Source organism: Coturnix japonica, chromosome 4 (genome assembly GCF_001577835.2).
Source record: "Coturnix japonica isolate 7356 chromosome 4, Coturnix japonica 2.1, whole genome shotgun sequence".
Taxonomy (NCBI): Eukaryota; Metazoa; Chordata; class Aves; order Galliformes; family Phasianidae; genus Coturnix; species Coturnix japonica.
Genome location: NC_029519.1, coordinates 12,547,478 through 12,571,459, shown reverse-complemented (window position 1 = coordinate 12,571,459; position 23,982 = coordinate 12,547,478). Strand labels below are relative to the sequence as shown.

Here is a 23,982-nt window from a genome sequence, read left to right as displayed (position 1 = left end):
AGTGTGGAAAAGAAAGGATAAAGGGCTCCATCTCAGCATGTCTCTTTGGGAGGAATACGAGCCCTTTCATGGCTACCTCATCTACAGCAGGTCTGAGCAGAGGTGACTCACCGCCTTTGCTTTTAATCCTGCAGATGTCAAGTAGATACAAACACAAAGTGGCTAGCACTATATAAATAAATGGGAAGGTCTAAGCCTTATTTCTTCGATTTACAAAGAAAAATGCCATTGTCTTAACTGTAGTTCTGATGAGGTAGCTGTGAGAGCAGAACTTGAGATATTTTTCAAGCCTGTCTGGAAAAGCAGAACAAACACAGCATCTCATATCTTACCAAGCCTCCCAAAGCAAATGTGGGACCAACATTCCCATGCTGTGGAAACCTTGTTGCTAAGGAAGAGACTGGGTTAAGGGCCAGATCCTGCTGGTTTGAATCCTCAGTTTTGACTGAAGTGCTGCACATAGGGAAGAAGTTGCCCTTGGCTTCTCCAGGTCTCCTACTGCGGGTCCCTTTAGTCAGAAGGATGGGTCCTTTACAGGTCAAGGCTGTTTCAGACAGGCAGATGTAGGTCATAATTAATTCAAGATAGTCATATTTTGCTGGTCTTTTTTCTGCATTAGTGCAAGTACAACCGGGATTGATTTAGGAAGGTCGACAAAGAAAAATGAACAAGTACCGCTGTAATTTATAAGACGCAGCAAACACACGCTTGGCAAATAAAAGCATCAAAAAGGTTTTATCGGCCTAAATATTGAAACCAAATTTTATTTTTTGAAAATGACATTACACACATCTTGCAAATGTACATTTAGATGAGAAAACGATGAGTAACAAATACTGAGAGCAAAGCTATAAAGTGGACAGGTTCTCTGCTGCATGGCATTGCATTACAAGAATACTCAGACCTGGGATGGTTATTACAAGTGGTAAAAACAGTTCACAACACCTCACAAAAATGGATTTTTTTTTTTCTAGAAAGTCAAATCTTCTAACAAAAGGAAACTCTGCTAAGGGAGAAGAGGCATAGGGAATAAATGCATGGATCAAGGTAGACTGTGGTTTTGAGGCAGGGTTTGGGGGTGATTTTTAAGTCCATTTCTTACAAAATCCACCTTTATGTGACCCCCTGTCTTTTCCTAGCCTTTATTTCCTGTCCTCCTTTGCCAACAGAACCACGGCTATACAATAATAAGCCCTGTGTACTCAACCCAGAGCTTGGGAGTGTGGAGGAGGAGCTGCCTGCAGAACCCATAACAATGTAATTCCTATATATCATCCACTATCTCCCCTCTGCTGCGTATCCAGGAAAATCAAAAAGTGTGTGCAAACTCTGCAAATCAGGGGCCGTGGGACTTGTCCCATGTCCAACAACCAAGTGTGGAAGCCACGGCCAGTAGCCCACGTGCCACATACCTCAGCTGCAATGGATCAGCAAGATCTCATCGTTTACTAGTGGTGCAAACTTCCAAAGATTAACTTGTTCCCCAGTTCAAGCAGAGGCAACAGGTGATTGTTCTCCATCTGTTTTATCTTGAAAGAGTCTAATCGAAGTGCCAAGGCAGGGCGCAGTGAGAAGTAAGTTCCCCAAGAGAATCTGTTGAGAACTGCTTTTCAAACCTCATTGTATATCATTTTATTTATGCCCAAATCTGTACTTTACAACCACGAGAGAGACAAAGATAGAATAGAGAGAGAGGGGGACAATCTTTCCAGGAGGAAAGGAAAAGCTAATTAAGAGAAGTACGAGACCATGCATTTACTCTCAAAAGCTTGTTCACGAGCAAGCTAACATTTCTAACACTACAACCACTCATCTACATCTGTTTGCTAAGTAACCGAGTTCTACCTACAACTAGGGAGCAGAAGGGTTTTTTCTTTTCTTCCCCCTCCCTTTAAAACGTCGATAAAAATGTTTTCTGTACAAGTTGAATGGCACAAAAGGTGGTTAAAATGCTAAATAACTCACCACAAATGGAGAATGCAAAATTAGTTCAAAACATGCATGGACTGTGTACAGGTAAGCAAGGAATCATTGGCATAAGCTGCAATATATTACAAGATGATACAATTGAGATCTTTTGGCATAACCTCTGCTTGTTCTGTCCGTCAGAGAACTTCACATGAAAATTTGGAGTAAAAGGAACTCAAGTTATATACCCAAGCAGAAAGTTAACTATGGGCAACACTGTCTGAAGAGGAAAGCATTTCCCATCCCCTTCCATGTACTCCCCCAAAGTACAAAAGTCAACATAATGCTACGTGTAGCATTGCTGCAGGCTTGCCAAAAAGAAAGTTTAGATCTGTTTTAGGAGAACAAATGCATCGTTTAAACTAATAGCTCTTTGTACAATGACATTAATTAAATACCTTACAATTTAAATGAAACCAAAATGAAATTTACCAGTCCAACAAAACAGTAACTCAACCCTCACCACCCATGTGTCCTCCAAGGTTATGTACACAGAGTTTAAAGTATACCAGCTAAACTTTAAACCCAGCTGCCCCTCCAACCCCCACCCACTGAATGGCAATAGAAAATACATTGTGGTCTCTCAGTTATACTATATTGCAGCTTGGTTATTAATGATGAAATCATACAAACTTGATGAATGACCTAAGACAGTAATCCGTGATCAGGTTCCAGTTCAGCTGCATATCTCCCTCCCTCAAAACCACTTCCGGGCAGACTGACAGCTCACAGAGAGCTGCAGAGTGCAGGGCTATGAGCGAAGGCAGGTCACGCTCTTCAGAGCAGAGTGGCACAAAGAACTTGGGCTTATGTGATGAGAGCCACATACCTTAGCTTGAAATTTTATTTGTGATTAAGAAAATAGGCAAAGGCTGGTAACAGCAAAGTCAACAAGCTGATACTCCTGTCCTGTACCTCTAGACTAGACAGTGTCATAGAATACAGAATATCAAGGAGGGGAATTTGCTCAAAGAATAGGTTTGTCTACACAGGCTTCCTTCTAGAAGACACTGGATGTCTTCTAAATTGATAATCACAGCTGTACTAGTACTGCCACGGTGGTAAAACTGCTTGGATCACACGTAATTTAAATAAGAAGCAAACTAACAACAATTTTACATGTCAGAATTCAGCATGTAATTATAACTCACAGGCTTTCTTGTTCTTACATTCAATACTTCTGCTTCACCTTATCTATAAACACCAATTAACAGTGCAATTAGTTCCCTAGACATTCTTCTTAAGGAGACACATTGTTAGATATCACACTAAATCTGGAAAAAGCTCTTCTGATGTAAAGAAGGAAAAAAAAAAAAAAAAGAAAAAACCCATCAGTGACTGTGTGGTCACCATGACAGGGAGACAGAACATCACTCCATTTCAACTGCCACCTGCAAAGGGAAGAGAACTAAAGACCCACCTATACCTCCTGTGCAGACATTGGAAGCCGATGCAGAAAAGCAGCCATGCTGGAATTTTCCAAAATGAAACAAAACCACAAAAACACTGAATGTTTCATAGGAATTCTCTGAAGGTAAAATTCTTCAGTTCAAGAACTGGGCCTGGACCCCAGCTAGGGATCCATTTGGCTCATTGCAGACATTTCTTCAGTATGACTCTACACGTGGGTTCCTCAGAAAACTGGGGATTCAGAATGTGAATTTGGTTTGGGTCCACTCTGACCAAGTGCCACAAACATGTTTCACCCTGACTGCATGTATCCGCAAAATCCCTTTGCTTCATAACTACCTCACTGTTCCAATGTGACTCACGTTAATATAGATTTCTTATAGGTAACTTAGGAATGTGTTAATTGCAAATAGAGATGGAAGAACCAGCTTGAATAAAATCAAAAGCAGCCTTGAGCTTTGATAAGTCACCTAAAAAAACCCTGAACCTTCCTTTTATGTTCAGAGACATTTGGTAATACTTTTCTCTAAAAACTGAGCCAACCACAAACCTCTGTTCTGCTTGGCACTAGATGGGATTAGGGCAGAAAAATATCGAAAGAAATAGAAACGCTATTTTCAATAAGCCTGTTGGGCTTAGGGCATGTCTTGGTGGACTGAGGTGAGAGATGGCAAGATAAAGGCTCTCTGGGACCAGAAAACGTAGAAGATACTTTGATTTGCCGTGCTGCTTGCTTAATTTTCAGTCTTAAATGTTTTAAGATATTTCGACATGTGAAATTATTTTAGCTTTATCATTAATTACAATAAAATTATAGAAAATATCTCCTATGTATAACTTTCTGTTAGAGGTTTATAAAAGAGATCACTTCTAGCTGGGGTCAATGTGATTTTTTCTGCAAAGACTGCAGTTGTCAGCCAGGAAACTGAATCTGCTCTTACCTAATCAATCACACAGTAATTACTAACAGTAATCAATCTTTGACGTGGGAGACCAACCTTGGACCAGATGGATTCAGCTCCCATAATTACAGAGGAGCTTCTGCCTGTTTTAAACAATGAAGATTTAGGAGCTTTGGGTTTCGCTTGTGTTACGTGGAGTGTCAGAGAATCTACAGAAACAAGGAGCTGCAATCCTCACAGACAAAGAAAAAAGAATCAAAATTCTGAGAGCAAATAGAAAAAAAAAAGTATTCAAGTAAATCACTGTTTTGCCTTCTAGTATTAAATTCACACATATTGTGACTCCACTGAATTTAAAAGAAAGATCACTAGAAAACTGGTGTTAAATCTTCTTGTTCACCATGGCCTTTCCATTGATTTATCGAATGCAACAGCTTTCACATGTGTGGTTAGGGATTTCATGGACAAGATCATCATTTGCCCTTCTTCCTGCACAGCAATTCACAGTAACCTCTTCCAGAAGCCTGTCAGGACTTATCACCTTGGTGCAACAGGGTTGATAGTTCTTCCAGTTTGCTGCACCCCATGGGAAAAGCCAGGAGGTTCAGAGTTGCCTTCATTATCCTCTCATACATGTCTTGCAATTCCCCAGTGTGACAGACCTGTACTTTTCTGAGCCAATGCATGCTGATGAAGTTCTATTTCTGATCTAATAGGAAGGAATAAAAATAAAACCAAACTGTAGCGTGCTGCTGTCATTCAGCAAAGAGCTGGATTTTCCCTTCACCCTTTTAGAGATGACACACACATCCATATGCCAGCAGGAGAGAAAAAAAGGGGCAGACGAAGAATTTCAAACCAAGTTCTTCAGCCTGCGGCCAAGTGTGACCTTATTTCTGCCAGTGGGAGCAGGACACATGCTGTTGTGGCAGATAGCCTGCATCCTAACTTGATACCTGCAGGGGTAATAACACTCTCAACATGCAGCCAGAAACCCCTGCTGCTTTTCCATGCAAACCCAAGCTGTAGATCCACAGCTTGCACTACCCCCTTTGTTTCTCCTTGGAGTTTCTTGGCTCTCATCTTCCTTTGTTCCCACACATCAATGCTGTTGATGTTTCCAGTGCACTGCCTCACGCTCTCCCTTCCATACGATTTTCTGTGACATTCAAGTTCATTACATCACTCAGTAAAGATCTTGCAACAAATACCCCCTACCATTCCTCTTGAAAACAAGTCTTCTTTCTTTGTTTACTGTGGCAATAGCCATCATGGCATCTTTCTCTAGCAGCACAGCTTTCTTTTTTTCAGTTGACAGACTCTAATTGCTGCAAAGATTTGTTAATTCCCTTGGGGAATCCTCCTGCTTCAATTGTTTGAGTGGCAAACTGTCAGACCTAGGCAAGCTCTAAACTGGCTTCAGAGCCAGTGAGTTACAGTTCACTGAGTGATAGAGCAAGAGCCAGAATAAGTGTCTGAAACAATGAAGACTGAAATGCAATTCTTTCCCGTGAACACTTTCTGAACAAGCAAGCTTTCAACAAGAGGCCCGCTGTTTTCTTGGTAGAAGGCCTCTGAAATCATTAGACTTATTCATTGTTTAAAAATACATGGCCTGAATTTCAGATGGTAACATGCTTTACTCCCAATACGTAGATGTACGTGTAACAAAAAGAGGGTCAGCTGGGGTCTGTGTTCAGGCCAGATATGGAAGCTCCAGATGAGAGAACTGGGTTGTTGGATGTGGCCTTGCACTTAGAGGCACTGGTTTGAGTGCTGTGGTCAGTTCTTTACGCACTGGGACAGCGTGGCATCAGGAGAACTGATCTACTCATAGTTATGCCAAAGACCAATAGCTCTGAACTCCTGCTGTTATATTCACGAGGTCTGGTTGTCATTTGCTCAGAAATTCATCCACTGGATGAACATTGATATCAGTGTTTTTGACCTTCTTTAAACAGTGTCTTGATGAAGGGAGAGTGGTCTGTGACACTAAACCTCTGCATCTTCCCCTGAAGAAATAGTACTCCTACTCTGCCCTACAATTAGGATTCTGTTAGAGCTGCTATGCAATGACATTGCTGGAAAAAAAGCCTTTCCATCCATCCACTTATTATCTCCGAGTATCTCCCAAACAATAAGGATATTAACTTGTTTTTGTGGTGTTTTTTTCTGTTTTGGTTTGGTGTTTTTTTTGTCAGCTTAGTCCCAGATCTGTGAACATCAAATGACTCAAACCTTTCGAAAGGGAAGAAAAACAAAACAAGAGCAAAGTAACACAGGGGTCTATGGACATGCTGGCCTCAGGCTTCAAGCTGGAGGCACCTAGGAGAGATGCCAGATCTCAAGTCAGGGCAAAGAGGGAGGGTGAAGAATAGCTAAATAACAGTGTTTATAGCTGATGCAGCAGAAATCAGCCCAGCCCAATCTATCAATGTTTAGCGGCTGCACTGTGAGACATAGAACTCAAACATTTCTTGAGATACTGCAGACAGGCCTGCTCAGGTTCATAGGGATGGGACAAAGGCATCAGCCAGAAGATGTCTGTGATCCTGGAGACAGTCACTTTCTAGAGCTGACTGCATAAAAGCAAGATGGGCTAATCATTTCAAGAGGCTCAAGACTTAACCTGTCCTGTCCACTTTTGTCAAGGCCATTTAACCTAGGCCTTGTTGGATATGTGTAGTCCTGCTACTGAAGCCCAACGCATGTTGGAAGGCACTTAAGTCTTAACCTGCTTTGCCTCAAATACACCAAGGTTATGATGATTCAGATGGATCTCCTCTAGAATCTTGTATAACATGCTAATCCTGTTGCCTGAGCTACAGCATACTTAACCTACATTAGTAGAAAAAGATATTTATTCTGTGCCATCCACTTGCTTCTACAAACATCACCAGTCCCAAATAGCATTCTAATTTGCTTCTGTCAGTAATCAGAAAAATATTTTTGCACCTAAATCACCATTAGAGAAAAGAAAATGTTTTGTTCTGTCTTGGTTGCGATCAGCACCTTCTGTGCGGTAAATACACCTCTATATACCTTTTCTCTAGTTGTGTATTGCCTTATCTTGTGGAGACACTTTCTTGACAAACTTTACACATGTTTTACTTGGCTATCTTTTCTTCCTTTAAGTAAAAAAAAATCACACTTTACTGTAGTCAAAGATATCTCTCCAATTGCTTTGAATAGATGTGGGATGCCATTGAAGTCACAGTTATGCTTTTACTATGATAAAAAAGGCTCACACTTGTAAAATGCACACCATACCTCTGTAGAGAGGGTGGAACTTCCAGGGATGGCTGTCACTGGAATGATGTTTCTTTTGGGATTCAGCTTAGTGTTGCAGAGCAATTTCAAAACATTTTCTTTCAGTTTGCTGTATGATCAGCAGTCAGTGCAAAGGCAACGAGAAGCAAACACAAGGCAGCCTAGAAAATGTCATCAGTATGCATACCAATAAGGGGGAACGAACACATTTATACCAGTATTTCCTATTAAAAATGCCTGGGTGTAACACTGTTTTGCTGTTAGCCAAAATTATTGGTCCTACCTCTTTATTTTCTTTACAAGAGCACCATTCAAAGAAATGAGAGAAGTAAGAGCTAGACCATGTGTGATTCTTTGCATGCATATGTGTATGGTAGCTAAATGAGAAAGATGTGAACGTTCTTTTCTAAGCAGAATTATTCCTCTGTTGCCTATGAAAATAGACTTTTCAGATTCTGATAATACTGTAAATAATACACAGATATAGGAAACACAGACAACAGAAGGCAAAATCTATTACCATCTCCCACTGTAGAGCGGACCAAGGTAGAATTCCATTACCAAACTCTTTCAAAATTACTGCAAGCAGTAGAGGCTTGGTTGGCTATATAGAAGGTGGAAATAAACTAATTCCAAATCTGACATCAGATGGAGATTTAACTCAGAAACTTCAGAATATAAATGCTTTACAAGTGACAAAAATCCTAAAGCTCAAGAACTTTGCTGCACTGCCCTGATAGTCTACAGCTGAGACCGTCACAGGAAGGTATGAAAACTAAATACATTGGTCTTTTATGGTTGAAGGATATTGCTCCAATTCCTTACTAATGATTATACATGGAAATAATTTCTTTTTAAATAATATTAAATGCAGATTTGCTAAAATATACTGGATTCTGAATAAATAAAGGTAGATTTCAAAGAAACAAAGCTCTGTAACAGCTTAAGAATCTCTCAAATTTGCTTTTAAATACTGCATTGTTTTAAGTCAATATAGTCTTAATGATTCAATTAGTTTCTGAAAACACTAAGGGCAGCCTCATGGGGGAAATTAGATAGGGTTTTTACAGCAGAATTAATATGGCAAATCCTCACATCCTGTAGCGGTTTTTTATGTGCCTGCAAACGTAGAAAATACATAAAATGTAAACTCTGGAGTATATAACAGAACTGCAGTCATTTGCTCCAGGATCTCATAAGGTCCAGAATTATTACAGTGCAGTGAATGTAATTCCTAATTCATTCTAGTTCAGGAAAGCTTTCTGACCAAACCCAAGCTTACATCTCGTGAAAAATCAACAGGAGTAAAGCACGTGCTAAAATTTGAGCATGTCTTTAACTTCTTTGCTGAATCAAGGCTGTTCCTCTATTTAAATGACTAAGATATGATACCTGTGCATTATTACTCTTCATAATCAAATCTATGTTAGGGATCCTACAAAGCCAAAAATACCTAGAGTTGAATGTACAGTACATTCCACATCCATTTCTGTACAAGACCTCATGCAATAATGGCGTTAATGCAGACTTAACAATATGCTACAGCTGAAATGCTCACCAACTTCTACTGCCTAAGCAGTTCTACCTAGAAAACTGATTTTAACACTTTGAGTTGGACCTCACACCCTGTTTTCTTTGTGGCTTTTGCAGGTTTGAATGGCTATTTTTCCCACTCAAGATTTTTTCTTCTTCTTTTAGTCCTTTTCAGGTTCCCTTAGTAGTGTCCTGAAGAAATCACTGGGCTCAGCTCCACCCCAGGATGATCCTAGTGCAAAACAAATCTCCTAAGGGAGAACTTGCAGGATGAGGTTTTAGATACATCTCTAGGTACAGCACAGGAAGAAGGCCTAACTGAATTATTAGCATGCTCTGCAAGGAGGAGCATATTCAAATAACCAGTACTTGTGGCAGGAAGGAAAGGAATCACCTCTCAACAACCTTCACCACCATCCATCCAAAGGCTTATTTGACCTTTGGCATCCTGCTTTATCTTACACAAACTGAATTCATGGGTACAGGATGGAAGCATATCTCTGACTCCTTTAATACCATCATCAACTCAAGCACTTTAGTCTGCTTATGGGCATCAAAGAATTAGGTTTTCCTGGTGGAAAGGTGGTGAGAGTTTCAGGCTGAATAGCAGGAGAACCTAGATCTAATTTAATAACTGGTTTCCTTGGTTGAACAGGGACTCACAGAAGGTGGCAGGACATGCTAACTTGGGCTGTGAAGGAAACAGCCTGTGCCACTAAGTGACAGTGCCTCTGCCTAGAGTCAAAGTCCCTTAACAGGCTGAGTCATGGCTAGTAGTCACAGTCCCTGGAAAGGCAAATCCTGGAGAGGGATTTTCAGATTTCCTTCAACAAAACAGATAAGAGGGTAAAAGCATGCCAAATATCTATCTTGCTACAGCATTTACTAAGATAAATGTTCTAATTAACAACATTGTTGGCAGAAACATCGCCTTTGCTATCCTGATGCTTTAGAAAGCCCTGTTTTCTCAATACTAGTGTCTACAGTAGCACCTAGTGGATTAAACAGCCAAAAACTAGCATCCATAGCCAAATCTGAACAGTTCAGTACCTTCTTTTAGAGGATCTGAAAGCACTTTACAAATGCTAACCAACATTTGGATTCACAACCCCCAGTGAGGTAGAATAGTATTACCCACACAGGGATGGGTAGACCTATTGAGGCACAGTGTTATTAGCAGACCTGCTCCCCTTTAGACACTAAATCTAGCAGTGCCAAAAGATTGAATGAAGGTTTCCTGACTACTGCACCTATGCTTTGTCCACAGTACTTTCACCCATACTTCAAAGCTTTCAATGTAAGCCTCTAGCCTTCTGAACTGAAACCAGGTTTCTATATACAATAGGTGAAATGCTCATCTAGCAGTCACATACTCAACAAATTACTCAATTAAATGAAGTTATTTGTGGGCACAAATGATTTCTTTCACAATGGTCTGTGTGTAAAAGATCATGCACTAAGACTACAGGGTGCAAAATCGGTGCATAACTCTGACCCCTTGGGAATTCCCAATTCTGTCTTCTCTCAAATGCATCTTTTTAAAGTTGCATTATATGTATCATCACGCGAACCTCTAAAGACATAGCCTGCACAGGTTGTTTCATATCAACAATGCAAGCAAACAAAATATGGAATGGCTTTGGGAACAACCCAGCATTCATATAGCATCAAACATCACCTTATAATAATTCATTCTAATCACAAGGGGTTGCAAGAGAATAAGGAATAGGTGTATATGTTGGAACAAAGGCAAGTAGAGCAAGAAAGAAACATTTGATTGCACAGATTTCCTTTAGGTAAAGTTCCGTAATAATCAGTTTCATCAAAAGCTTATTCCATGAGAAAGAGAGGCAATGCCAGCTAGCCTATAACAAAACTTCAGCGTAGTAAAAACCACCAGCCCTGCGCGAATAGATGAACTTTGCATTCCATAGGAGTCGTTACTGATTAATAAAAGCAAAAGGCTTCTCTAAATACAATAAGTTTGTTTTTGTCAGATAGAAGAGTTTCTTAAAATACGGGTTTTCAAACACACAAAGTTCCATTTGTTATACAAGTAGAGAATCTGGCCAAAGTTATGAATACAGAAGTGTAAAAAAACAAATACATAGTCTTAAACATTACAAAAACTATCAAAACATTCAATATTTTGAGCTGAATTATTCCCCCCCTACAAGTGTCTGTTCTGGCAGTGATGAAAAGATTTCTAACCTGATCTGTCGTTGTTACTGTGGGGTTTTTTTTGTTCTTTTTTCTGAATGTATTTTTTTTTAAACAAAACAAAATTACCAGCTTTTATAAAAAAGGAGCTTGAATCTTTACTCCAAAACACAGATACGAGGTTTTCCTTTATAAAAAGTGTATTGATTTTTTTTGCTATAAAAAGGATGTCAGACCTGAAAACAAATTCTCACAGTGTTTTCAGTGTTGGCTGTTCACAAGGCATTACTTTTAAAAACAGAGATAGAGAGATACCATAGGGTTGTTATACAAGTTTGTTGCCAGCTAGCAGTGGCTTTGGACCATATGTGAAGCTGTTCAACTCAGATGACTTACATTATTTTGCTTAATTATTTAACAAATCCCAGTATTTGAAAAATCACTGTTGCACTGACCTTACTCAGCATCTCATGTAATCATTCCTAATTTTGCCCAAAGCTTCTGCTGGCATATTAAGCATTGAACTAATAAGTCATTTCCCTTTCTGCCCTGTAACAACAAAAACAGTACTAGTTAGTATGCAGGTACTAAAATCAGGGCTACAAACAAAGAACAAGCAAGCGTTGGCAGTTTGGACAGGTAGAGAGTTGTCAGAATTTGTCAACAACAGACTGATTCACACGCTTCTGGGGGAGCTTTCCATTACTACGTCACTAGGAAGTTACGTATTTGCTGAAGAAGAAATAGTAAAAGAAAATGGGAAGTGCACAGGATCAGTGGCATAATGGCCCCAAATTGCTGGTGGTGTCCATTTTGCATCCCTAAAATTCTGCTTAAAAGAATGGTATCCCTCTATCTCTATAGACTGGTAGGTGTTGATTTGTGGTACAGAGGATAAATCACAGAAAAAAAATGACATATAACTGTGTGTCCTTTGTCTGATTTGAAAGCACCAGTCACCTATCTGCTTAGTTTGGCAGAAGTACTCTACTGTATCTTAAACATAGCTTGCAGTACAGACTTAACGTCATGTCGCTTTACATGGAATCTCCAAGGGAATCAGAGTCATCCAAAGACAGAGGCAGATACAAGTCCTGTAGGAAGAAAGAAAAAAATGTTAACTCACACAATCAGTTTTCACCTTGGGTTGAACAAAAGGAGACAGCTGGATGGCCCAGTTCTGTGCACTTCATAGGGACAGGGTGGAATTCTCATGTACCAGATGGTTGCCTGGTTACTTTAAGGCTAAAATATAGTTAATTGCAGAGTGGAGGAATGTGCACCTTGGTACCAAAAGAAAGATGACTGTTCGGTGACAAGGGAAGAAATTTTTTATCACTTCTGGATCAATGCATCCATTGCAGTACATGCATGAAAGAGCAGAACCTTTCCTTAAAGAGAACTCTCTGAACTTAAGTCTAATGAGTATTACCTTTATTTGACAGCTACCCTTAGGACAGATCTCTAGGAAAAACTCACCTCCCATGATGTATTCTTTATTTCAAGCTTTTTTTGATCATTCAGAAAGCTGTTCAGAAGTTAAAAGCATAATGCCAAGTTCATTTATTTTTTTAATTCAAATACTGAATATAAAGCTCTCCCAGGGCCTCTTTCTGAGTAACCATTTTATTTTTCTTCTTTGAAGTTCCGCATGGATCTAGGTATACAAACCTTCTTAAGGACTAAAGCTATCTTTGGACTTTTTTGAACTCTCACCCCCATGTGGAATAAATGAGCAACATGAAGCAAAGCACAAATATACAGAAAGGGAATTCACAACCATCTTGACAAAAGATGAGTAGGGAAAAAAGAAAAGTGATTTCACTGTAAGTGGGAAATTGCTCCTGGGAGGAAAACAGTGGTGCATGAATAATTGGGAAACCTGAAATGCTACATTCATGTTTTCTGATTGGCTTAAATTAGTGGAGAAGCTCATAACTGCCTTTAGCAGTCATCATCTATTATAAATGCTCTAGGGCCTTCACTGCGAAGGTAATGAGTCAGCCAGCTGAAAACATATATAAAACATAACAGAAGGTGAGTTTTACTTGTCTTTACCAGTCAACCAATCCTCAGCTCCAAAGTCCTAAATGAGATCATGTTTGGAAAGTATTTTAGGTCCCTGGCTGCTGAAGAATTGAATACAGTTTGTAGCATTACTTTCATAGAAATACATACAAGCAATTGCTGAGAGCAGACTATGGGCCAGATCCTGTTCTCAAATAAAAATCAATAATAAATTTGGAACCACTGTGTTACGTTTGTGCTTCTCCTTAGACTGAGCTGCTGAGACCAGAGAAAAACAGCGATTTCACCTGGATTTAGCTATACCTCTGTTAAAGGACATGACAAAGATGAATGACTACAGGCTTTCCATATCTTGAAAATATTTTTAAAGATCTGATTTTTGAGAAGCCAAATTCCACCCCAAGCTTCCCCAGTACCATTCAGTCCCATGTCCAATGTGGTTCAAAGTCTTACACGCTAGAGTTATGATCCAAAGCCCATTGGACTTTCAGGGATACTTCACAGAGACTTTGCAATGCTTTATTCCACCAACTAACAACAGCAGTCCAGCATCTGCTACCACTCTTTTCTTTGAGATAAACCATAATCCTGCAGCAAAATCAGTTCCACTTGTGTAATCTAGTCCACAGGAGATGAAATGTGGCTAGCTGACTGCAAAACCTCACCACCATTAGAATTGTTTAATGAAGCTTCCAGTCTTCCACAATTTCAAGGAAATGCTTTCAAAATCATACTTGGGCTGAAGTACATCCTGATTACTAAAGCAGAAATCCCACTGACCTTCACTCATACTTAAATTTACATGCAATTTCCACTTTTTAAATCAAGCAAAAGCTGTTCAAGGAAGAGAACAGCAACACTATAGCTATTAGAGAAATGAGAAAGCCCACAGAAATGACAAAGTGGATTCAGTTTAATAATAACAGAACCATGAAAAGCTCTGCTACTTCTATGTATTTTAAATAAATCAGTAAATGAATAAGCTATGAGACACCACAAGCTTACTCATCTCTACTAGGATACCAGGCTATGTGTTAGATGCTCTGGATATTACCTGGCAAACAGTTACTGTATCAGAATACAATTACTACACTGGGAATTAAAAAAAAAACAAAACACATTTCCTGAAAAACAGAGCATTGACTCCAATCATTTTAAGTATCCCCAAGAAGCAGCATTAAGGTGACGTCTTAGAGCTTCAGTCACAGTCACATTTGCATTTCTCCTCTGTTTCATTAACTAGACTTGCCAATACCTAAGGCTTTTCAAGAGATGAGCACTGATATGAAGTTATGTCTATCCGTGACTTGTGAGCTTTTCCAAATGATACAAATTTAGGCCTACATTATCTTTTCTGATCCATACAGATAATTTTCAGCACACATTAATAACTCCAACAGGAGAAACAGCTCAATGACTTACTATTCTTATCTTGCTGTAGGCCAAAGTGATGATTCTTTTAGGTAATGAGAAAAATTCTCCACTGTTTCACTTGAATGAAATGTGCATCAAAAAATATAAAGACTTTTTTAAACTGCCTTGCGCATCTGAGTGGACCAAGGAAAAAACAGATGTAGTAAGGTATAAGAAACGTAATACCTTGTGCTTACGGAGGCTCCCTGGGCTGGTAGGTGTGGAGATTGGGGACTGCTTGGATTTGGGCGTAGACAGCTGACTGCTCGAGGTCCCATTTGCTGTCAGAAAACAAGACAGAAGCTAGCAGTCAGACAAGAAAAAAGATCATTTCTCTTCTTTGGGGAGATGGAAGGTATCCAAACAGTCAATATAGAAACATGATAGTTTATTCATGTGAGAAAGGAGGGGGGAAGAAAAAAAAACAACAAATGAACAACATAACTATTCATCCAACTTAAGACTTTCAGCTGTTCAGAATAGTTGGCTGTAAAAGGCAGTGAAATACAAAATACATTGAAGAAGCAATATTTTACACTGCAAATATTTATCAAATTGATCCATGATATACATCAACAGAAAAGCAGAATGACAATTTCTGTGTTCTCAAAAAGTTTAACACAATTGAAACCACATGGAAAAAGTGTGAGAGGAAGCCAGAGGCTGCAGATATCCTGGATCCTACATGAGAAATGTTAAATGTCAAAGACACATATTAGAAATTAGACAAACAGCTGCCTGGAATGCCCTGGATGGAGTTAGCTATGGCAGAGATTAAGTGACTAGGAGATCCCTTCTGAAGCCCTGGTGTAAGCACAGGGTAGGACATGCCTCTTCACCTTGGAACCAGGTGACACCTACAAGAAGCCAGAGCTGACCCTGCCACTCCTCTGCTGTTTGTGCCAGCTTGTGAAGAAGTGAGCACGGTCCATCAGGGGACGAACAGGAAAATTGCATCAAGGGAAGATCCTCTTTCAAAGACCAAAATCTGGCCTTTAGGGGTGCTCTGTTCGTTCACTTTGTTTTGAAGGAAGCATAGTTGCCCCCTGTGGTTCTATTAAAGAACCAGTCTATTTAAGCTAAGAAGCTCTACGAAGGGTTATTCTACAGGGCCTAGAAGTCAAAGTGAGGAAGCTGAGGTCTGTATCAGTCAGCTGTTATCTATGTGTTGCGCTACAAAGGAACCAAAGTAAATTGCATATTTCACAGAAAAGCGAAGACAAAACGTTATCAAGATAAATGATTATTTTCCTACCATTGATGTCCTCTGAAGAAAGCTATTGTCTTTGATAATTTCAAAGTGTTATGCTACATATTTCATAGAGACAGTCCTGTTCCTAGAGAACTTCATATGTTGTGTATCAACTCCAGGGGTACAGACCCTGCTCTTATTACCAGGGGCTGTAAACATATAGCTCCCTTGGCACAAGCATTATTTCCTAAGGGAGCGAAATGCCGACTCGTGCTGTCTGTGTCTAAGTATATCATTTTCTCTGGTCTTTTCTTTTTGCAATCCAATCTGCAGCAAGCTGGAGGCCTTACGAGCATTAAACTACACATCTCAGTCAAGTGTACAGAAAGTGACATTTGGAAAACCTACTCCAGATGTTAACATATTCAGCACAAGCCACAAAACTGAACACCAAATACTTTGTCATTTCCTTAAACGGCAATAATGTTGCCTACCCTCCAGATAAGTATACATGTCCCAACCCCTTTAAAGAAAGTATTTTTTAATAGTGAAGAGTTCACACAAAAAGACTAGATTATAATGGTCCCAGCTTACTGTACTTATTTCTAATTCCCATTACTTCTCTCTATCATTACTCCAGCTGCAAATGCACGTGCACAGGAAGACAGATGATTTCCATGTATAGGACTCACACTTCCAAATGTAATCACTGGATGTGCAATTAGATACTTGCAATTAAACAAGCATTTGAGTGTCTGGAGGAAGCCTAAGAAATGTATAAATATCATACAGTAACAATGACTGTGTGCAAGTGGTGTATTTCAAAGAGCGAGGTCAGGAAGAACAGATAAAAGTATAACATCAGAAAGCAGGGCAGCAATATGTACCTGCACCCACCTTACAGCATCTCATCACATCCACTGACACAGAAAGTGGACACAAGAATTAGTACATTGCTGAAGTCTCAGCTGGGAAGCCAGCCTGGGTAGAGAAAGGTGATCTAAGTCTCAGTGTGCAGTCCTGGCCTTAGTGATTCTGGGCTAAATTGAATTTAATAATTAAATACAAAAGCATATCCTCTACCTCCAGATCTACAGATGTGCATAGCAGCCAGCAGGGCTAAAACATGTCTGGCCTTTATATCAGGGCTTTTTTCTGAGTCTGATCCCAACCAAGCAGACATATGCTTAACCTCAAGTGCATTACTTTGGAGAACTGCTGTATGGACACAGTTAAGCATAAGCTCTATTAATCACCTCCAGCACCCAATGACAGAACCTGGCCTTGGCCTCTCGTCTGCAGGATACTCTACTCAAGAGCTTGGCCTATGAGTTCAGTCTCAGCTGGAGGTTCTCAGCCTGCTTGCTGTTCCTATAGGAGAAGCTCCATCTTTGGTAAACCATTCAGTATGTAAAAAACAAATAAACTACCAGAGCCAAACTGGTATTTCCTATATATCATATGTTACGTTCCTTCTTCCTTCTCCAGTGATGAGCAGTTACACATTGGAACTGAGATATCTTTGTCATGACAGCCATAGACTTCCTGCAAAAACTTTTGGCTTCATTACATCAAGTTGCTTTTTTGTTTTTGTTTCTTTTCCCCCCTCATTATAAAAATATTCCTGAGGAACTAAAATCTATAATTTGCCTTTTTACAACTCATTTGTGGCTGGCACTTATGTCCTTGGTATCTATCTCATCATTCTCTGGGGCAGCAGCATAAGTCTTGCTTTAATGCTCTGCTATCTTCCTGTGAGAAGGAGGGAGGCAAATGTAGAAGTCATACATCTGATTTTAAGTAAGTGTAAAGAAACGTGCTGTAAGCCAAGGGACAAAGGAAGAGCTACAGGTGTGTTAACGCAGCTCAGACTTAACTGATGCTTAGTGAAGTGAGACCTCTGTCTTCATATCCTCTGTGTTTTAGGCACCAACAGGAAGAAACCGTTTTTTCCCCCATTACAAATGCACCTCACCAAGAAAATAGATATTCCTTAAAAGATGTTTGAAATAATGACTTAGAGATAATTGGTTTATAGATTGACCTTTCACCTACCTGTTCTACCCAGACCATCCTTTATTGGCAGGAAGAAAAACTAATAGAGCCCCAGAAACTGTTACACATTGTGCCTTGAATGTCTGCATGCCACTTTTCACTTTGCTCCAGTTCCCTACATTGAATTGTCCTTGAGCTTGTTGGGGGAAAAAAGTCGAGTTCACTATTTGTCATATAATGAAAGCAAATCAGAAAAAAGGCAAATGACTGTAGGTTTTCTGCTGAATATAATGTGGGTTATAATAGTACTAATACAATCTGTATTAGCTGGAATCCATCTTTGCATTCTAAAATCCCTTACTTTATCTCCAGTTGTCTCTGAACCCAAGGCAGGAAATAATCCTTTCTAAGATGAAAAATGGCACAATTCTACAAAGAACCCAGATTTCCCCATCCAAAAACAGGATGGCTGGGATAACAGCTAACAGTCACCATGCAGCAAAAGGATGTAATTGCTGCAGGGAAGGACAGAAATTCTCTAATACAACGAGACTTTCAAGTGCTACAGCAGGGATTATTAATATTTTATAAGTACCAACAAAGAGGCAAATGTGACATCCAAATCAGAAATCCAAGAAGACAGATGTATGAAGGCTGCTCTGAAAGTAATGCCTCCTAATTTATTATGTTGGCTCATGACAACAGAGGTGTATGTTGGTGGTATGGCAGCACAGGCTGAACCTTCCCACCAATATCCTGTTACGTTTTGTTGTCATATGTGTGTCACTGAATTCCTCCATGCAGAAAAAAAATGGCACTCGCTGATATTCACTGCTGAATGAATTTATGAAGACACTTGCTGAACATTTATGGAGACCAAGCAATGGATGTGAGCACAGTGAGTGGTGCATTTCAGCAGTAGCAGCAGTGACAGTAGGGCACCTCTGCTGGTGCAGATTCTTACAATTCGCAGCATGCAGGTGCTTGTTCATGGCTGGCAAAAATGCAGAGCTAATATTGGTGACTATGTGAAAAGGAGTGTTTCATAGTTAGGAATTTGCTCTATCAAATAGTGCTATTGTACACTTTGTATCTGCTGTAGTTTCCATGGAAATAAATAGGCGTTACTTTCAGAGTGACCTATGTATATCTCTACAAATATTCACATGGAATTTTACAGCAGGAGGAGTAACAATTAAGAACCTGGTTTAATTTTCTTCCAATGTAGAAATAACAGTGCATTTAGCAAGCACAAGCCGTCCTGCCCTGCAAGGCAGAAGTGTGCGGGAAACTTTCTAAAGACACCATTGCAGCATTTGTTTAGGAGTAGAAGAGTTTAGACTGCATAGGCATCCTTTACTCAGGCACCTCCTAACAGCACACTCTGCTCTGCACTGTTGGCACCCATTTTTAATCATGTTTGGTGAGGGTGATCTGTCCACTGGATGCATACTGCAGATTGTCAGCTAGCAGAAAGTAAGCGCAAGTGGGATTACAAGCTGCTCTATCTTACATGCGATCCAAAAGACATCTGCTGCCTTTTTAACATATTTATAGGTAATGACCCCGGGGAGCCAGATCTGTTCTCAGGACAGACTGGCATCCTGTATCTGTTTTGTTGACTGCTGTTGCATTGTGAATATGTTTTTGTCCCCCGTCTAAACTCTCCTGTTAGAGAAGTGAAACCTTAGTACTAATATTCCCAAATGCTATTCTGGCAGTACCTCATTTAAATTCCATGGATCATATACAATACCTTTGTCCATCTTCCTACACAGTTCTAGGGGCCTGCCCCAGATCCACTATACCTTAGGGTTTTCTCAATTACACCAGCACATGAAATCTGTGAGCTGCTGCAGGACACAGTTGCATGAACACAGAGCTGTATCTCCTCATAACAGTCATTCCATCTTCACTCATTTATTTAGATGACCATATAGCAAATAAAGAGATAAAAGTACTACGCCAAGAAAAGAGTGTTTAACTCATTTCTGTGGATTGGCTATCTCATTTTTTAAAGTATCACTGGGGCTGAAGGGCTCTGACTGCCTAGAGAGAATTGAGCTTTTCACAGCAAGGCAATGACATGTCTAGGCAGAAGGCAAATCGCCTCCAGCAGAAGGTAGCAACTCAACCAGTGAACGTGCATCAGTGCAGCTGGAGCTGGTACTCAGTGTAGCTGCACACTTCTGTTCATAGCTTTTTGTCTTGATTATTTTAAACAAATGTTTTGCTTGTTTCCTGTTACTCCATGTTAATCTTTGTTATTATGGATCACTTACCTACTTGGGTGGCTTGCTACCAGGACTGATGTAATGATGCTACCTAAGAATATGTAAGAATTCATACCTAGCTTGCAATAGGAGCAATTTTATGTCTTATAAACTGCTTCCTTTTTAGTGCTGGATTTACAGACTTGTTACATACATCTCTTTTTGCATACTGCTATCATTCTGACTCAGAAGTGTCCCCAGACACCACAGTCAGGAACCAAGTTTTGGGTGTCATCAGGGCAAACTGAGCTCTGGCCAACAGTACTCTCTGGCTCTCAGAAATTTATTTGTAGCAGGTCCTTTGTTTCTCATTGAGAATTAGAACACTGAATCCATAGCCAGAACCAAAAGGAGGTAAGTCTATCAAAGATGAACAGAGTAGAAGGCAGATCCCTAACACAAAATACTCCCAGGCTGGAAACAAGTCAGCTTACATAGGAATCCATGCAGCCTATGACAACAGCTAACACAACATCAGGCCACACAGTGGTATTAATTCATCCACATAAGCTGACACTTTGTTGCAGCAGAACAGAACAAATGGAATATATGTGTTAGAGTGCAGGTTACTGAAACAGTCCAAGGTCAACTGGATGGCAGACAGTAGCCTTGCTACTATGTGAGTTACCTCTGCTGTCACTTTGCTGATAGATGCATCTTGTCTCAGGCAGACTGAGAGCTGACAGCTTTGTTTTTAGCAATATCATATATAAAAGTGTTCAGAATATATATATATATAAAGCCCAAAACGAAGATCCTCAAAGCCATGAGTAGGTTACACAGCTTTGTATATGGATTGGCAGCACTGCCTTGGAAAACCCATTGGTAAAGAAGGCTTGAACAACTTAAAGAATGTACTCAAAGCTGTGGAGTGAGTCAGTGGAAGAAACTGGAGTCAAACAAGTGCCAAAACACCTTGGCCTATGTGAAGGATAGCTGCTGTGACTTGGCCACAAAACATCTTCATAGCTTTGAATGAGGTTTTATTTGCACTGACACAGGAAGATCAGACATGCTCCTACAGTGAATGGCAAGGTAAATGTCTGCAAGGCTTTTGTGCTGTTAGGATTAGCACCACTAACAAGCTGTTGAAAAGGAGTGTTTTCTGTTCTCTGTGCTGTAAAAGTGACTTGGTACTTTTGTCCACTACCTATTTGCAGCATAGGAGCTGCTGCCAAAGAGTGTGGCACATCTATGCATGCACAATCTCAGCCTTAGCTGCCTATGCAAACAAGGCAAATGCACTGGCAAGTGCAACTGACCGCTGTCTAAATGTACATGTACTGTATTCTCATTTTCACCAATGATAAATTATGTACCATTTCCCCCTACATTTTGGAAGAGAAATGGAATAATTATGTAGGGGTTTTTTGTTTTTGTTTTTTTTTTTTTTTTTTAAAGTAATACCTCCTATTTATTTCCATGAAAACTACAATAGTTACAAAGAGCACAAAACAGTATTTGATAGAGAAATTCCCTGCTACAAAACACTCTTTTCCAGCACAGTTAGCACCACACATTACTCACTTTCACCAGCCGTTAACAAGAGCCTGCATGCTGCACTTGTAAAAATCTGCACTAGCAGAGGCAACCACACATCTCAGTGTTTCACCACCCATCAGCTCGCTGTGCTCACACCAACTGTTTGGTCTCCAGAAACATTCATCAAGCATCAAGGAACATCAGTGGATGCAGTTTTTTTTCCACACAGTGGAATTCAATTCCACCCCTTTGCTTCATCTGCACTTCAGTATCAGACACCATGCTGTCAGACTGCCCCTCTGCTGCCATCTGTCACATGGCTGCAAAATATCATGGGATATTGGTGGGAAGGTTCAAACTCTACTGTCATATCGTCACCATCTGCCTCTGAAGTTGCAAGCCAATGTTATAAAACAGGAGGCATTACTTTCAGAGCAGCCTTTGTAGAATGATAAATTAAATAAAAAAACACTTTTTCCTGTCACTATAACATAATTTGTAATAAGGAATGTTCAGACTTCTTCCGCTCAAGTGCCTTGGAGACTCACCTCAGAATCTGTGTTTACATCATTAACGATTATACAGTTATGCAATGTACAGTTACACAGTCAATAGGTAAACAGAGGTTAAATCAGATGCTTCATATGAAAGATTATTGTGACAGATATAGGGAAAATACTTACCAGTGTCGAAGGTTCAGAGTAAACTCCAATAAGGAGCAATCTCCAGAGAAAGAGACCCTGCCTTAGTGGTGGTCAGCCCTTAAATGAGATCTGGGAGAGGTGGAGTCAAGCTCCATCCCTTCCGGTAGCTCAGCTGAATTACCTTCACCTGTGCTCCCACAGCTGACTCATTGCTTGCCTCAGGTGGTTATTCAGAGGTTCAGGCTGTGATCAACAGCTTCCCTAACACTGATAGATTTCTCAAGGGATAATAAAATACTAAAGAGATAAGAGCTGAAAATAACAGTCTAATTATTAAAAACTAAGAAACTCCAAGTTCTGATATGGCAATCACCACAGAGTAAAAGACAGCGAAGACAAAAAGTACAGATGTGTGGGAGATCCAACACACAGGAAATATACTGAACACACTTGAAATAAAACTGCTTCCAAATCCTTTTACAAAAGAAATAGGTAAGAGTTTTGAAGGAAAAAAAAGGGGGGGGATCAGATCATCTTTTACTAATCAGGCTTCATTCAGTATTCCCTGTCTTTTTCAGTGTGATAACTTTAAAACTCAGCTAAGCCTGTTGTTTCTTTACATAAATATTGACTCTTGGATAATGTGCACACCTACTTTCTTTATTATAAATTCAAGAGAAAAAACATAAGATGGTAGTATTCTTTTTGTCACTCTGTCCCAAAAAAACAACTATCTTTGGTCAACCTTCCAGCACAGGAGGAGTTCAGTCATTTTCTATTCTCACTAAAAAAGACAGGCTGACATTTCTGTACTGAAATCACAGAAAAGTATGAAAGAACCTCATCTAGATGAGTTAAAGAAACCTGATTTGTCCTTCACTACAGGCCTTCATTCCAGGAGCTGGCTACTGTTTGACATTTCTGGTTATTTTAATCAGTCTCCCTTGGAAAGGCTCAAACTGTTCATTAAACTGCATCAGATGAATCACTGTTTTGTTCCGTGAGTCAAAATCAGGAACACAGTGGTTGTCATTTCACGTAAGGCTGTACACTCACGTGTCTTGTTCTGGTAGCAATTAGAACCTGGTGCTTATGGAGTTTAAATGGTGTCTCAACTTATGCATGGCTTGACTCCCAGATTGCTGAATGGGAGATTCTAAAAAAAAATCTACAACAGATTTTCAGCCGCATTACTTGAATTTTGAATTCAATCTCCTAGAATCTTGCAATGCTTAGTTGTTGATTTGGCCTTTTTAATGAAAATCCATGTCTGGCTCTTTTGGAAAGAATAGCAGAACAGAAGACACTACCTAGAGTCCCACTCTCTTCATTGCACAAGTCTAAAATCTACCAGTTACCAGCCAGCTCTCTAATCTACAGGCTCTGCAGCTCACCATGTGTGCTACACTGTCAGTCCAGTTGAGACTGAAGAGGGAGGGCAGCATTTCACATGGTGAAAGCTGCTGCAGCAAATGAGGATTACCGTTTTCTTTCTCTCCTATTACTGATTGAATGTCTCTATCGCATCAATAAGCTCATCACCAGATCTTCAAATACAAGGTCACTGGTCTTCTTTAAATGGTGATTAAGAGAGGACACTACTGACTCCTGCAGTAATTAACATTTGCATTACACAAGAGGCTATTCCAAATCAGTCTGTAGCTATGCGGAACGTACAAGAGCACTGTAGACCTCAATTTCCTGCCTGTAAA

General features: G+C 39.9%; 1 protein-coding gene across 4 annotated transcripts in view; it reads right to left on the bottom strand.

The window, feature by feature from the left end:
• Positions 1–733: 733 nt before the first annotated feature.
• DCX (doublecortin) overlaps positions 734–23,982 on the bottom strand; it is a 78,436-nt gene continuing 55,187 nt past the window's right edge. For 2 of the 4 annotated variants that reach the window (XM_015860655.2, XM_015860657.2), the window contains exons 6-7: positions 14,868–14,965; positions 734–12,337 (exon numbers count right to left, since the gene is read on the bottom strand). In XM_015860655.2, coding sequence (XP_015716141.1) covers positions 12,281–12,337; positions 14,868–14,965 — 155 coding nt within the window. In that variant the 3' untranslated portion in view covers positions 734–12,280. The remainder of the gene's footprint in view (positions 12,338–14,867; positions 14,966–23,982) is intronic. The other 2 variants (XM_015860656.2, XM_015860658.2) reach the window with 1 other exon arrangement.